The sequence below is a fragment of the Apteryx rowi genome, unplaced genomic scaffold (genome assembly GCF_003343035.1).
Source record: "Apteryx rowi isolate R43461 unplaced genomic scaffold, aptRow1 scaffold_208, whole genome shotgun sequence".
Classification (NCBI taxonomy): Eukaryota; Metazoa; Chordata; class Aves; order Apterygiformes; family Apterygidae; genus Apteryx; species Apteryx rowi.
The window spans coordinates 110,372-127,610 of NW_020448397.1; the positions used below are offsets into that span (position 1 = coordinate 110,372).

Genomic DNA, 17,239 nt, shown 5'->3' on the forward strand with positions numbered 1-17,239 from the left:
ATTTAATGCAAGTCCCACAATGAAGACTTAGGAGAGTAAAAATAATAACCATGTTGCTCTGCTAGAATCACCAATGGAAAACTACTCCTTCTCTCTAACAGTTGCCAAAGACAGCCTTACTACTGTGTAAAATCTATTAAGTATACCAAAAATGAAATTGGCCAGCTTGCTTTTGTTTTCTGCTTATAGATTTTCTACATGTAAAAAAAACCCATTTCAAGAAACAAAATGAGGACCGGGGAGGAAGAAACGGAGGAACCGTCTTCTACTTGCTCTACAAGTTGACAACAGCTTGCTTGACACATCTGCCAACGTCACCTTGTTCCACAAGTCTTTTCTTCCAGGCTTCCCATCACATGTACAGCTGGACAGGCTCCACTTCTGGGAGGCTGCCGTGAGTGAACAAATGGCATCACGAGGTCTCTCTGCCACGTTCTCAGTGGGCCCCCCTGCAGGGCTACCATATGCTAAATTGGTGGCATTAGGCCCAACCGCTCCTCACAGCTACCCTTCCGCCCTTTCTTTCCTTATTCGCTGCTGTATTTTGATTAGCTATTTTTTCAGCCTTGCATCTTCCAGCCACCGTCAATTTGCCTGTTGGCATTTAAAGTTTTGTTAACAGTAATATATTGCCCTGGTCCTCAGGGTTTGTGAATGTCCCCTGTGCTTCTTCAGACAGCGCATAGTCATTTTGCCTGTTTTGTAAATGAACAAATAATATTTCACTTATTAAATGGATTTCTAAAAATGTATTTTTGGTCTCTGTTTTTTTCAGAAGCAAGTTATTTTTAATTTCAGTGTAGACTTTGTTTCTCCTCAGCATACAGTGCACGGTAATGATTTACAAACTATTAAAAAGATTGGCAGGGGTTTAATACTGTGAAGAAATTACTGGAGGCCTTATGTACAATTCTTCTGGACATGTCATTTTTTCATTAATAAAATCTATCTTTTGATGTCTATTTTTGTAAACATTTTCGATGTCTAGCTGTGAAGCCCCAACCTTTGGAGGTGGCAAAGGTAAACTTGGGAACTGTAGGATACTAGAAGATATTAACAAGAGACTATTGGTGGTTTTTTGGTCTTATCATACAAAACATTTCAGAGCAAAAACTAGTCACGGTTGCTAGTCTCAATGTCTGAGATGGCTATTCTTTTTCCAAATATGTTGAAAAAACTCTGTGCAATTTGTATGTGCCTGTCATTCCCCTGAAACATTAGTTTCAGAATTCTGTTTTCTTAGTCAATTAAATGGTTTTAATTAAAAACAGCAACAACAAAACCCGGCATCCCAAAGCCAAAAAATCACTGAAACCACAAGAAGAGGTTTTTTTCACGTGATGGTGTTTCATAAAGGAACAGACTTCAGCTTCCCGAGTGGGCTACTTTATATAACAGCCAGAATAAAATATGACTAAAGTTATGCAAAATATCAGGGCATTAGCCTTTTTAATAGAACAAAATGCCAGTGTAAAATGCTTCTTCCTCTGTCTCAGAGAGATGTCAAGTCGCTTTAAAGCAGAACAGGTCGGCTTGGGAAAATGCATTTTGATAATTCTTCAGTGGATACATTTGCATGCCGAAATCTATATTCAAATATACAATGTGTTTTGTGCCAAGAAAATGACTCCACAGCATGACCATCTGCAAAGCAGAAAATACTCTTGGACAGATTTGGAACTCGGCATGCGGTCCCTGCTGCAGACTGCACAGTAGCTAATTTTACAAGAGATCAAGATAACTTTGCACTGGTATTTCTCTGAGATCAGCGCCTAGCCAATGAAATGGCATGTGGCACAGAAAAATGTGGCAGGCATCTATGTCAAATAGCTTTCTTACCGGAAAGGAAGAAAATGTAGTCACATCCAGCTCCTCCAAAGTCCATGCAACTGTTTAGCCATGCAAGTATGTCCAGAATTTCTGCTTTTACATTTCTTAGACGAGCATTTGCATGTGTGAGTCAGATAACTGCACTCTTGACCTAGCAGCTATTTCTATTTTGGGGTCTGATTTTGTGGCTCAGGTGTTTATGCTGCATAGGCATCTGCAAATTTGACTTGCTGCAAAAAGAGAAGATGTCTGCTCTGTACTGCCTGGCAATGCAAGCTAGAAATAAGCTTTAGGGTGTTTTTTCCATATCACCAGACCATGTGTAAAGACCCCCCCACAAAGATGATCTGGAATATTCTCAACATGGAAATCCAGGAAGCTTCCCCCAGGAAAGTGCACATCTGAATGGCGGTGGATATCCAGCTGACTTTCTTCTTCCCATATTCATCAGATACTTCTGTAAGGCTCCTTAACTCCCAGGTGGAGAAAGTACTGTACCTTTTGTTACAGCTACATGAGGGATCGCTGCTGAGAAAGCCATCTCCTGGCCTGACAGACCACTCTGATCTTGCACACACAGTCTTGCTTTCAAAATATCTTTTCTGAAGTTCCTAGCGTTTTCACCAAAAGCATTGTTAACTTAAACCAGCAGGTGCCTGAGTACATTTACTGTTCACAGAATTTCCAGAAACAAAGTTAAAACAATTGTCCAGTGTAAGTGCAGACGACCTGCCTTATCCGAGTAGCATTGCAACAAGTTGTCACCTTTCTCAGGTTTCTGCTCCATTTCCAGTGCTTGTGCGGACTTTTGGAGTGCTGAGTTTCACAGAATCACAGAATCACTGAGGTTGGAAGGGACCTCTGGAGATCATCTAGTCCAACCCCCCTGCTCAGCAGGGTCACCTAGAGCACATTGCACAGGATTGCATCCAGGCGGCTTTTGAATATCTCCAGAGAAGGAGACTCCACCACCTCTCTGGGCAACCTGTTCCAGTGCTCTGTCACCCTCACAGTGAAAAAGTTTCTCCTCATGTTCAGATGGAACTGCCTGTGTTTCAGTTTGTGCCCRTTGCCTYGCGTCCTGTCGCTSGGCACCACTGAAAAGAGTCTGGTCCCATCCTCTCGACACCCTCCCTTCAGATRCTTGTACACRTTGATAAGATCTCCTCTCAGCCTTCTCTTCTCCAGGCTAAACAGGCCCAGCTCTCTCAGCCTTTCCTCATAAGAGAGATGCTCCGGTCCCCTAATCCTCTTTGTAGCCCTTCGCTGGACTTGCTCCAGTAGTGCCACATCCCTCTTGTGCTGGGGAGCCCAGAACTGGACGCAGTACTCCAGATGTGGCCTCACCAGGGCTGAGTAGAGGGGGAGAATCACCTCCCTCCACCTGCTGGCAACACTCTTCCTGATGCACCCCAGGATACCATTGGCCTTCTTGGCCACAAGGGCACATTGCTGCCTCATGCTTAACTTCCACCAGCACTCCCAGGTCCTTCTCCACAGAGCTGCTTTCCAGCAGCTCAACCCCCAACCTGTACTGGTGCATGGGGTTATTCCTCCCCAGGTGCAGGACCCTGCACTTGCCTTTGTTGAACCTCATGAGGTTCCTCTCCGCCCACCTCTCCAGCCTGTCCAAGTCTCTTTGAATGGCAGCACAGCCCTCTGGTGTATCGGCCACTCCTCCCAGTTTTGTATCGTCAGCAAACTTGCTGAGGGTGCACTCTGTGCCTTCATCCAGGTCATTGATGAAGAAGTTGAACAAGACTGGACCCAGGACTGACCCCTGGGGGACACCGCTAGCTACAGGCCTCCAACTAGACTCTGCACTGCTGATCACAACTCTCTGAGCTCTGCCATTCAGCCAGTTCTCAATCCACCTCACTGTCCACTCATCTAACCCACACTTCCTGAGCTTCCCTATGAGGATGTTACGGGAGACAGTGTCAAAAGCCTTGCTGAAGTCTAGGTAGACAACATCCACTGCTCTCCCCTCATCTACCCAGCCAGTCATTCCATCATAGAAGGCTATCAGATTGGTTAGGCATGATTTCCCCTTGGTGAAGCCATGCTGACTACTCCTGATCACCTTCTTTTCCTCCACATGCGTGGAGATGGCTTCCAGGATGAGCTACTCCATCACCTTTCCAGGGATGGAGGTRAGGCTGACTGGCCTGTAGTTCCCTGGGTCCTCCTTCTTGCCCTTTTTGAAGACTGGGGTGACATTGGCTTTCTTCCAGTCCTCGGGCACCTCTCCTGTCCTCCATGACCTTTCAAAGATGATGGAGAGTGGCTTAGCAGTAATGTCCGCCAGCTCCCTCAGCACTCGTGGGTGCATCCCATCAGGGCCCATGGATTTGTGGGTGTCAAGTTTGCTTAAATGATCTCTAACCCGATCCTCCTCCACCAAGGGAAAGTCTTCCTTCCTCCAGACTTTCTCTCTTGCCTCCAGGGTCTGGGGTTCCTGAGGGCTGGCCTGAGCAGTAAAGACTGAAGCAAAGAAGGCAATGCCAAAGAGTTTGGTTAAACTGTGGTATTTTACTGACAGGGACACCAAGAGTTGGAAAACCTGTAACGCTTTGTTATTGAGTGCGAGGTTGTGTTTCCTGGCTGTCACCTGCTTACTGCTTGCCCAGCTCTTCTGGGACACGGTGCACAATGGCAGCTGAGGTGCCTTGCTAACCCAGCGCCGGGTTTCAACCTCTCATGACAGTGCCTTTCCTGTCCCGGGCTCAACCGACTGTTTTGATCAACAAGATCCTTGAATGAGATGGGTCTACTGAGCTATGTGGTTGCTGCCTGATAATCAGGAGGAACCTTCAGGCAGAAGGGGTAGGAGCAAAAACATTGCAATCACCAGCCCCGCACCAGAAATACAAGTTCTTAAGCTCTGTTTGTCATTAAAACCTGAAAATTCCCCTTGCTTCCTACCTGCTCCGTGTTGCTGCTACAAGTAGAAGATGGTGGAGGCAAGTAGGAAGAGAAAGGAAATTGCAAGCAAATGTATCTGTCAAGCACAGTTCGTGTCTCTGGAATGGATATACTTTTTGTGAGAGGCAAAATTTGCAGGTAATCTTAATATGCTAAGCAGACCGCTGGTGGGAACAGAGAGAACAGAAGTAAAGGCATGAGAGGGGAGACACAGAGGACAAAGAGCTGAATATCATGTCTAAATATCATAATGATAAGTAGGTGTGATGTTTGCTGTCCCGTATTTCTAAGATACGTCAGGGCTGCTCTTTTAAACCGAGCGATTTTCACTTGCTACATAAGAAAATTTGGTAATTGCTTTAACTAAGCACTTGTTTGAATTCGAAGAGGCATTGTGGTAAATGTGGGAACTGAATCCAAGCACTGAACTGTGGAAGGGAGTGCTGTTGCAGTTGTGATGGTCTAAGGACAAATGCAAGGCAGGGTTTGTAGTGAGGGGTAATATTATTAGACCAGCATATAGCTGGGAAAAAAACAAACAAGCAAGCTTTGCAGCAAGCAAGCCCTCTTCTAGATGTAAAGAGAGGAGTGTGCCTGAAAGCTTTTGGATTATCTCTTCCTGTAAATCTTACTTTTCTCCAGAGTGACAGGATTTTAAACCTGCTGTGAGGCCTTATCCAAAGGAAAAAAAAAACACAAACGAACATGGGATTCTTTCAGGTGATTTGAACTTTGGATTGGGCCCTAGGTAAAAGCACCATAGACTTAACTGTGTAGCGACTACTGACTGCATAATGATAAATCTGTGACATCATTTGTTGGGCCATTATATATTGAATGCTAGTATATATGACCTCTCCCTCCTGACTCCTTTGATAATCCCACGTATTCACCTAGGGTGTAGTTGAAATACCATCCCACTCATGGCATTAAATTAAAGTCATTTATTATTTTTAGCAAGGTTGTGTTTCAAGGTTTGGATTATTTTGACAACTCTTCAGCTTGGAGTTCATAATCTCATATTCTGTTTTTTTTTTTTTGCATAAAATACATGTTATTTGCTTGTCTTTAGGTCTAAATATAATATACTGTTAATGGTCTGGGCTCTTAATCAATATTTAGAACAGTTAAACTATAGTTTGCAGTTACCCTTATTGGTCCCTGTGGAACCATTCTGTCTTACAGTATCAATTAATGGGACAGATCTATTACAACAGTGTTGCTAATTGCCACAGGAATGTCTGTGCATGCACTATAGCAGTTTTTAAATACTGATCAGCTTGACTACTTGGATAATCTCTTGTTAAATGCTGAAAGGATCTAAAAGATTTGTTTGTAGCTGTACGATTGGAAAAGTTCCTGTCATATATAGTTATTCTCCTAATTCAGATTCATTCTCAATATGCATTTCTTCACTCAGGCTATTAGCATAACGGGAAGAATGAAGCAATATTAGAAAACTGAAGAAAAATGTTAATGGCGTTCATTTTCTTTACCATGTAAAAATGTGGCCACAAATATATCGTTTCGGTCATAGTGAACAAATATCAGTTAAAAAGTTTGTGTCAAAACATATGTCACATGTATTACATACAACATGCATTTCACCAGGAATATTTTAGGGTTCTGATATTATGTAAAGCCAGGAGGCTTTGCTCTGGCTATACGGTATAAATGTACAGTAAGTAGAAAAAAAAGATAGTTACTACTTTTTACATTACAAAAAGGTTAAAAAAGGTCTAGAGCAACGTTTCTTAAAGACATCTCTTATTATCAGGTTCCCCATGACTTAATAAGATACAAAAATGAGAGCTGGAAGAAGGTATTAAAGTAAATACTCTAATTTACAATGAGAAAAGTTCTTTTTGGTGGCGTAAGGAACCGTTTTTATCATTTGAGCTTCTCAAGATGCTGTTCCTTACACTAACATTGACCATTAAGTGTCTTCTGCATTAGAATGAAGTAATCTACATTTGAATGACACCTATTTTAGTGGCGAGAAGAGAGCTAACTGACCCACTCAGTGTCCTCACTTGTGAATACAAATACTGTCTGGAGCTATTCTCTTCCAGGGCATTTCAGAAGTATAATGAAGAAACTCACACATCCATTTGCTATAAAGCTTTTTTATGTCTCTTCAGGGAAGCAATCAGTCGTGTTTGTGAAGCCGTGCCTGGTGCCAAAGGAGCCTTCAAGAAACGAAAGGTATTTTTCTTTTCTTTTGGTGAAGTTGACCATATTTTCTTAGTTCAACACAGAGGAGACCAGGCGCAGCAGGCAGGTGAGCTTAACGTAGCTTTGAGAATTGGAGATCATTAATCATTTAAAGTATAGGTTGTTTTCACCCACTGTATGTAGCCTGTCGCCCTTTTGGTCAGGATCTTCTTTTATAGGCGTCTAGAAGTATGAGTACATCTAGGAAATGATTGTGGCTTGCCTTTATGTTCCTACTGCAGAAAATCCCTTTTTCTTTCCTGTGTAGGCTGTAGGTGGAAGGCTTAAAACAATCTAGAGGGGATGCTTTTTCATACAATGCATGTGTAAACTGTGGAAGCTGTTGCTGGAAGCTATTGCAGAGGCCAAAAGCATATATAATTTTGCAAGTGATTGATTAGCTCAATGCATGGAGGATAGCCCTTCCGGTGATGATTATTCAACAGTTTAGGAAGCTCCTGAGTTGCTGGTTTCTGGAAATGGAGAGAACGTACCAGGTGATTCTCAGTTTCCGATACTATTTCCATAAACATTTGCTGCCGGCTGTTTGGTGGCCAGCACTGAAGGCAGGACAGATGGACTTTGGCCTAATGCGGTTATTACTGTGCTTTTGTTTGTGTAGCAGGAGTTAAGATCTGCAGGTGAGGAGTGGAAGACGCCTTGGCTCAGCTCCTGTGCTGCCGGCCGTCACAGCCGGGCTAGCGCTGGCTCTTGCCCCTTGACCAGGCGGGACCGAGGGCTGCTTTGCACTGCTTGACCTCTTTGGAGATCACTCGGCTGCTGTTGCAGCTGCAGCTTTGAAAACCTGCCCGATCATATAGCCTACCAGTATAGGAGAGGCTGCGGTGTGGCGGTTAGGATGTGTTGGCAGCTTTGGGACCAGCCCAGCCTTTCCACTTTGGCACCCATTAGTGAGCTCGGTGCTGCTGCAGCGATGCCGCTAGGAGACCCCAGCTCGCGTAAAGCTGTGCCTATAGCTTACACCTCACTTTGGCCACACCGGGTTCATTTTCTGCACCTGGAGCAGTCTCCCACTGCCTGTACTTCCACCAGCCAGGATTTAATTCGAAGCAAGTCTAAGGGGAGGAGCACTGATTGCAATTAATTGTAGCTGTTGTGTTATTAATAGCTGCTGGGTGCAGAAGGAGAATAAGCAGGTGAAGGAAAATGTCTGCTTGCTTCCCTACCTGCCTGGCTATTTAGGCAGGATCCTAGGATCCTAGGAGGAAGGTGAGACAGATACCCTGCTTGTGCAGTGGGGAATCTGCCCCCTGGCAAAATAAGGTGATGAGACAACGTACATTACAGCGTAATGGAAACTGTTTCAGAAATTAAGGGTCTTCCCTCCCCGCAAATATATCTCATGACATTTTTAGGTTCTCTGCTTGGTTTTGGTTTTTAAACCTGAAAATAAAGGGGAAATTTTCTTTTTCCTTGAAAAGCAAGATGACACAAAGTATGTCTGGAAAAGTAGGTTAAACAGAATCCCAAGTGCCTAATGAGACACCTTGCCGTATTACTGTTTTTAGAAGCGGCGTTGCTTATCAGTCGTTGAAAAGATACGCTGTTTTTCAAATAAGCCTACTGTTTGCAGAGAAATTTTGCCCAGCAACAGAATGACAGCTAATTTTTAAAGACAGGTAGCTTTTGCACTTTCATCACTTCTCATATTTTTGCTACCTCTGGTTTACGAATGTGGTTAAAGTGAAATGTACTTCTTCGGGCCAGTTTTACACAGCTGTTTCCCACACCGTGGGAAAGGAAGGAGCTCAGAATCGGGGGGGGCTTAAGGAAATGGCTCCAGAGAAACAGCAATATTCAAAAGGGCTCACATTAAAGAGAGGTTAATGAAAATACTAGCTCTGTAAGATGATAACGTAACATTAGTGCAGCACAAATGTTACATTTCTACATCTACATACAAGAAGTATGTAGATAGTGTATTTTTAATAAAATAAACAGAAAGAAAGGAAGCTAGAACTGCATATATGTTAGCTGTGAGGACTAAAGAGGCACAAATGTGTCCAGCCTGTTAATAGGAACAAATCTTTCCAAGGTTGTGGGCACCTTATCACCAATGCAAATTCAGCGAAAGGCCTGCAAAAGTTGCTAGTTTTATTACATCCCCTCTGGCTTCCCATGCTTCGTACTTATTTCCAGTTAGGAGTAATCATAAGCTGCTTGGTGGACCCAGCATACACAAGTATTTGCCCATGGCTGGGCTTTTACCTACTGCTAAGAAGGTGACAAGTGTAATGACACTGTGATTAACTATTTGTGAATGTCCCATCAATATCCCCATCACAGGAGTCCCGCTTTCCATGTGGAGAGAGGATAGAGCAGTCAACAGATGCAGAGCAAACAACAGATTTTTTTTTCAGGAGCTGAAGATGTTTTTCCAGAATAAGAATATCCTGTTTTAAGATACTGACTTAGGACATTTATCTCATTCTGCTTGCTTGGCTCCCATGAAGCTATGAGTCTGCTATTTCATAAAAAAGTACTTTTTTTAGGCCAAGTGTTGATGTGTACCTGCTTTGTCATTATCTTTATTGTTATGACTATTATTTTTAAATAAAGAATGATCTCCAAAGGGGGAAACAGCTGTTCCAATGAAATGATCTTTGGAAAGTCAGCACCTTTTTATGAGCCTTTAAGATTTCAGCTAACTCTGCATAGAATAAATGGTCAGACCAAATGAGCAGAGAACAAAAATGTGCTTTTTTTCCCCCCCTCACAGCCACCAAATAAAGTTCTTTCTAGCATCTTGGGAAAGAGCAATCTTCAGTTCGCAGGAATGAGCATAATGCTGAATATCTCCACCACCAGTTTAAATCTAATGACGCCTGATACAAAACAGGTGAGTTTAACTGCCATAATAATTGGTGAAGCTTTTGATGAACAGCCTGTTATTTTCTGTCTGCCAAAACAGTCAGTTGCTCAAAGTACTATTCCTCAATAACATTTATAAAGTGAATGAAAACAGAATATAAAACATAGTAGGATTCAGTATTTGTTTAAGTATTCAGCACAGCTTAGATGCATTATTTTCTTTTGCCAATGTTTCAAGCAGCTCTGTTCTTCTGTAAACAGACCTACAACATAAAAAGGCATTTTGTGGTGACAAGAGTTCTTGTTTGGGTGCAGTTACAAACTTTCATAGGGTTAAGGATGGAGTAGGTGACTAAAGAAATGAATGTGCGTCCCCAGTTTGGTGTTCATTCTTCCCATTTAGAGTCTTAAAGGACAATCTGTTCCTAAGGCGCTGCTCAAAATACAGCCGCAGGGATTTTTCAGTGCAGTGAAATGCCCTGTCTTTTAGACAGACAAGGCAGCCTTTCTCAACCAGCCCATTTCTTCTTCTTCTTTGTGCTGAAGGTACGTACAGACTTTGGGGAATCACTGCAGTGGATTGTGAATGATGTATGAGAGGAGAAAAAATAATCCTTGCTCAGTGTATATATAAGGAGAGAGCAGGCAGACTTGCGTAGTCACTGCTGTGCTATTTGCTGTGAGCTACATACTGCGTTGAAGCACGCAACTTTCTGCCCAGATACAGCTAGTGAGGAAAGAAAAAAAGAAAAGCCTCCCTGCTGTCCTCAGAAGCCTCGGGATAAAAGGATAAGAGAGGCTACGCACAACATATATTTAAAAGCTTGCTGTTTATTATTATGTTTCTACCGATTTATCTTTTCTTTGCTCTTATCCTCATTTAGAAAATGTTGTAATCTTCTACTGTGAAAGCACAGAGGCTGCGAGAGCAGCAGCATGGCTGGCTGTAGCAGTTTGGAGCGGTGTTAGGGAATAAGCACAGCAGGGCTTTCTGCAGGGACAGTCGCAGCACAGGGGCTTGATGGTAATAAGATCTATTAAAGAAGTGCCAAACCCTGAAAGTGGCCTTGTCTTCAGCTGGCGTCAGGGTAGAAATGGAGCTAAACTGATTTATCCTGGGGAAGGATCCTCCCCCAAATGCTTTGGCTTTTCTCGACGAGAGATGAAGTAATTTCCAGTGAGCTGAAATATAAGAGAGAGTTGACAGAACTGCTTCTCTCTCTCACACACATCATTCTTTTGGAGATAGACTGGGTCTGGATGCTGGAGGACTGGGAGACATCTGGTTTCTCAAAGAGCCCCAATCTGGCTGTGATCTCCCTTGTTTCTTGTTTCCACCAAGCATTCAGTTACCCTGTGAGCTGTTACAACGTGAGCTCTCCGATACCTCTAAGAATACCGAAAATAAGTTTGGCCCAGCAGCTTTGTCCTTCAAGGCCCCATCCAAGAAAGCCAGCCTGGACTTCTGTAATAGCCTCTTGTTCCCAGAGGACTTGGAAGGAGGGAAAAGACAGTGTTGTCAGCCCTTGGGGCACTGGGCGAGCAGTTGCTTGCATCCCTGTACAGAAGCTTCATGACCATTTTAAGTAGAGATGGATGAATGGAGATTTTTTGTGTGCATACCCCTGCCGCAAACTAAATTAAAATTTTTAGCTCTGGGACTGAATTAAAAAAAAAAGTCTGGCTTGAACTGATAGTTTAAAACACTTTTCAGTTTCCTTAAAATTTGGAAAAATAATTTTTGAGGCAATCTGAAATAATTTCTATTTTTTACGCTGCTGAAGGGAAAGATCAGGTTATTTGCACAACTTTAGATAGAAATGACATTAAATGTGCAACAATTCCATATTAGTTCATCTTTGATGTTAAGATCACTTCCTCTTTATGAGAAAAAATGAGAAGAAAATCCCCATTGAGGAGTAAGGGAACAATGGTCCTCCACTGAGCATTTAAAAATTAACTGTGTCTTCTGAGTCTGCCATGAAATAAGCAGCAGTATTAAAAAGGAACTTTATATGAAAGCATTTTTCTCTTTGTCTATTCTTTCTGACTGCATGAAATGGCAAAATCCAGAGAAACTCATGTCAGGCTTTTTTCTCTTCAGGGAAGGTAGTTGCTATTTCAGGTCTTTAAGATGCAGGATGGGAAAAGAGCTCAGAGAATATTTTTTATAGCTTTTTTTTCCCCCAGACCAAGTCTTCTATAGTACATGTTACCTTCTCCAAAGGGAGCAATTAAGATCCAAATGACTATTGTCACATACTCTAGATTTCTAAATAAGGGCCCTCTTCTATAACAAGTGAATTATGTGGTATCATTCCTATGACTCAAATGATCCAGCAAAATTTCTTTAAAATGACCTTTTCGTTCTCGCTTGTTACATGATTTTATTATTAAAAGCTTTTGTAAGTTAAGTCTCAAAATAGCAATAACAGCAGAGCTGTTTTCCTTGTATTAGAGGTTCTTGACAATTTGTCTCTTCCCAGAGAAATAGCGTATTAGTCCAAACTCTACATAAGCAAATTGAATTTTGTCATTTCGAATGCCCTAGAGTGTGCCAGAGATTGTGACCGTAATCCTAGATTTGCAGCTAGATTCAAAATTCTGTTTGCATATTGCAAACATGTTTATGTTTAATATGTCGAACATAAAATGACACAGCAGGTATTGGAAGCAATGTTAGGCTCCTTAGCGGGTGTGCAGGTTGGCATGATTTCATTGATTTCACCAGGGTGGCATCAGCAGAAAAGTATTTTGATGAATAGGACCCTTTGCTCCATTCGTCACTAACTGTAATAAAGAAAGTGAGCCTTAGCAGATTAAAATTTCTTCAAAGATACTGTATGACAGAGCTATATGATTTACTAGAGTTCTGAGCACATTTAACAATTTCACTGTGTCCTGCTAGGTTTCAAAGAACACCAGATTAAAAACATTCATTCTTACGTTTGTTTATATTATCATGCTACTCTTTACACTCCTTGTAGGTGAAATGCAGAAGTTATTTTGATCTTGGTTTTGGATTTTCACCCCCACACAAGCCAAAAAAAGAAATCAAAAGGGTAAACTGTATGAGAAAACCTACTAACTTGTACTTTTTTTTCTGATCCTCACAGATCATAGCAAATCACCATATGCAGTCTATTTCCTTTGCATCTGGAGGTGATCCGGTAAGCATTTCTTTAAAGCTTTCCCCCACAGAGATATGGCTTTATGAGGACTATGTGCCAAAATTTATTGTGTAGCTTACTGAAAGGAAAATATAACCACAATAGCCCCTGTTTCTTGTTTCATTAATTCTCCTTGACTGTTGCCATCAAACTCTTTTTGAGGAAACCACTGACAAGCAGTCATAAATACTCCTCCTTGAATGATTGAAATGAAAAGTATCAAAGGGCTGCGAGCATTCGTATAATAACTGATAAGCATGGCTCTGTTTTTCAGAGCAATGTAGTACAGTCAGATGGGTATTGTGTGAATTTTCATTTTAGCTGTTTTCATTTTGTCCTCTTTGCAGTAATAGACTTACACTACAGTTATTTTTCTAGCAATGTATGTAGTTTTTTTCTTCTCGTCTCTAACTGTACATTGAGAAGGCTGTACTAAATACTGCCTTCAGGTGTATTCATTACACACATGCAGTGTGAAGACAGGCTTTCAGAAGAAGCCCAGACCTTTCTTTCTAATTTTGCCAAGCTTTCAGATACACCTATATGTTTGGTTCCTGCAGATCAAAGGGCAGACCTCGGCTTGTTTGCGTTTTTCCCTATTTTTATGAGAAGTCCCTCCAAAGTCATATTAAATGGGCTCCAAAAGTATTTCTCACCCAGGAAGAAGCGGGAGAATTTTAAAACAGGGATGATGCTCACCTCGTACCCTAGAGCTTTGAAAGCTTTTAAATCTAGCTTAATTGAATGAATCTGCATTTTCATGAGCCATTTAATTTTCTGTCATTAATCAGTCATATAATACAGGTAAAGCAATTTCTAGCCTGCCCTGCGAGTTATTTCTCTCAGCTTAACTCCATTAAGTTGAAGACCCCTGGCAATTTCTCTCTTCATTTCGCTACTCTCAGTAAACATAAGGGCAAAGTTCAGTCTTGGTATAACTCTGCTGAACTCAGTGAAGGCCCAGAAGGAAAAAAGACATCATATCATAATAATTTGGGGAACAAGAAATGGATCAACAGCAGCTTTGAAATACAACAGATTGCCATGGATGCTGTAAATGAACAATTCCTGAAGTGGGCAGAGGAATGATTAGCACAGTTCCCTGCCTCCGTGAGAAGATTCTTCGCTCCCCATCTGCCATCCCAAATGCTGAGTCCTGGAAACACCATTGCACGCTGCCCACTGATACAGTGATTTACCGGGGAAGAGGAGAGGAGCAGCAGCAGTAGCGACTGGGTTTGGAGTAAACAAGCTCTTCTGAATGTTTTAGAGAGATAAAAATCATGCTACTGAGTCAGTGAGCTACCAGAGAAATCAAATTGCACTGTGGAAGGGAGCCTGTAAAAGAGACAGTGAAATTATAAAGCAGCGTTCCCAATAAGACCACCGCATGGTGATCTCATCCTGGGGGTGGAGAGGGTAGGTGTGAGGATCTAATGACGCTCTATAGGCTTGTCTCAGTGGGCTAGTATCTGGCACAACTTTAAATCAAAAAAGCTTGTTCATAAAGCAGGTGGTTCCTTTGTCCCGAGCGCACAGAAAAGAAGACAAGATGCAAGGGATGTGATTTAAGTCACAGCTTTATTAAGCCATCTGGGGACTATCTAGACATAACTTTCATCAACCCTTAATCATTTCCACTTGATGGAGGACTGCTATCACAAAAACCTTATCCCCCAAACACAGTTGGGCCCCAATCCATAAGCTCATTCCCTTATTTGAGATTTAAAATGGAAAAAGAAAGGCTGTAGACATGAGAAGCCCAGATCAGTTCCCAAGCTTCTTCAGGGGATACTTCCCTTACATTGCATTTTGAAGTCTGGTTTATTTGGAAGCTAGACTCCCCCCACTTCTTGCCCCATCCAATTTTCTGCTCTGGGTATCTGCCACACACTGATGCCAGCAATTAGCTTTGCAACTTTCCTCCCACTCCCTAAGCATTAATTACCTTCATCATTCAAAATATATCCACTGGAGAAGCGTTCCACAGTCTTGGAGAACAGCTTGAGTACCACATATATTTTTGCAATATTTCCCTTTGCAATGAGTCAGATAGTTTCAGGCTTTGTCAGTACATGCGAGCTTAAAATGGCTCCACCAAATCCTTTTATGCACCATTTCAAAATCATTTTTAGTTCACTTCCAAGACAGTGTTTGGATCTGCTCTAGTTCTCTCCAGCCTCCCTTATGATACAGCAAACATTTTTCATCCATGATCATTTCAGGTGGCTGTTTCCAGGCTGCTAAGCAAGACACCTGGTTTTGGAGATGCCTTTTGAAATTTCAGAGACATCTCACAAGCAAGGTCTCTCAGAGGTCCTTGAGGAGAGTATTTTTTCAGTTGCAAGCCCTGTTTTGGTCCAGCTGATGCCTCCAAATGTTTTCACCACAATACAATTTTTAGGGTTAATATACAGCACATTCACACTTGTCTTCAGCTGAGGCCTCAGTACTTTGTGTAAGAATTTCAGTCTCAGAGACCAGTTCCTGCATCAGCTCAGTCCTCTGTAGCCTTTTGATGGGAGTCTCATAATTTAGCCAGCATGCAACGTGCCGTCCTCATCTCCTTAAGTGGTTTGTCATAGTGAGCTTGAATCTGAGAGAGCTTTAGATGAAAGAAAGACCTAGTTCATGTAGTAGGTGGTTCCAGTGTCTCGCACCCACACTCCGAATGGCTGGCTATGAAATAAATCTCCAGCTTAAATGTATTCACTAGATATGTCTATACCAGCAAATAAAATGATCTATGGATTGTCTTTATGCTTTGAGACCAAATGGTGCAGGACAATTTGCATCCATACGTCCATACAGTAGCTTCTTGGCATGTGCTATTCCCTTGGACAGTTTCAGGACATTGCTTGGGGAACTGGCACAGCCAGGCAGGGGAGGGTACTGACAGTTAAACGGTATGGACGAGTGTGGGACAACTCTCAGGTCTGCACCTTGGCTCTGTTTTATTTGCTGTTATAGACATAGCCACTTTTTCTCTCCCCATTACTTGTTGATATGCATCATTATTTCTGCTGAAGTCATTGCCCAGACACTATGTCACTGGATGAATAAGAAATTACTAGACAAAGAGCTAGGGCTACTCTTCTCTGTTCTCTCTCTTTTTTCTTTCCTTTTTTTTTTTTTTTTTTTTACAGACCAGCCTCATTATTTCTGTGTCTGGGTGCCTTCCAATAGTGCATTAAGTCATATGGCTACACATCTCTCATCAGAGCCATGAATGTGCTTCATCCTTTCCATTACCCTCTCCTTAGGAAGGGAACTGTGTGTGCAGCGCAGTGATTTGTTTTGGTAGGGGTATGTGTGTGCTTGCATTGGAGAAGGCTGTTAAAGAAATCTGTCATTTAATTCAAAATTGGTATGTGTTGTGACATCAGATCTTGAGATAATATGTTCAATGGTCTTAGACCAGTCCCCCTGGAAAGCTTGGAGTAGATTTACACTGCCAAATGCAGTGTACCCTGCGTTTGGCTCAGCTAGCTTTATATAGACACGACAAGCCAGGCATGTCAGGAAATCATGGATCTAACCAACTTCCTAGCTGAATTGAGTCTACCTGGCATTTTCCTGATGTGCCAGTAAACTTGACATTTCCCCAGAGCGCTGGCCTTGCCATTTCATCTGCAGGATGATAAAAGTCTGCTCTGCTTGTGCACAGGAGCAGGCGTGTGAGCAAGCAAGAAATCACCAGAGAAGATGTGAGCCTGCTCTTGCCAGAAAACCCACCTGGCGTGTGGGAATGGGGACTGCTGGGAGCAGCCCATGGGCTAGGGAGAGTGTGTTGCGGAGGCTGCGTCTCACAGTCAAGCCATGGCTGAGGACCTCCATGCCACACGGCACTGTAGCCAGTAAAGTAAACACACCTGCTTGTCACACATGAATAAACCTGACTCTTCGTCATTTCTGAGGAGCAGGGCTGTTAACCCCACTCTTTCTGCCAGAGAATCAGTTGATTACTTCATATTCTGAACCAAAAACTTCAGATACTTTGAAGATAAGGACTTGAAATTTCTACTCCTTTCTGAATGAGGCCTGTTCCAAATCCTACTAAATTTCTTTAATTGATTTTCAAAGGCTGTGGAAAAGATTTATAAGTTATACTGGAATAGATTCACACTCTGGGGAAAGTGAAGTGATGGGATCAGTACCAAAACACATAAACTTTTTTGCACTAAATGAAAAGCTGCAGATTTCCAAGCAGTAGATAACTGTGGTGCTAGACATGTCATATTGAGATCCTACCCACAAGAATATGTACA

At 42.2% G+C, this 17,239-nt stretch overlaps 1 protein-coding gene across 1 annotated transcript in view; it reads left to right on the forward strand.

Annotated features, from left to right (window-relative positions):
- The window catches only part of SHC3 (SHC adaptor protein 3), a 59,668-nt gene that overhangs the window by 26,760 nt on the left and 15,669 nt on the right, over positions 1-17,239 (forward strand). Inside the window, exons 3-5 of the mRNA XM_026064070.1 lie at positions 6,897-6,960; positions 9,710-9,829; positions 12,918-12,971. Of these exons, the coding sequence (XP_025919855.1) occupies positions 6,897-6,960; positions 9,710-9,829; positions 12,918-12,971 (238 nt within the window). The remainder of the gene's footprint in view (positions 1-6,896; positions 6,961-9,709; positions 9,830-12,917; positions 12,972-17,239) is intronic.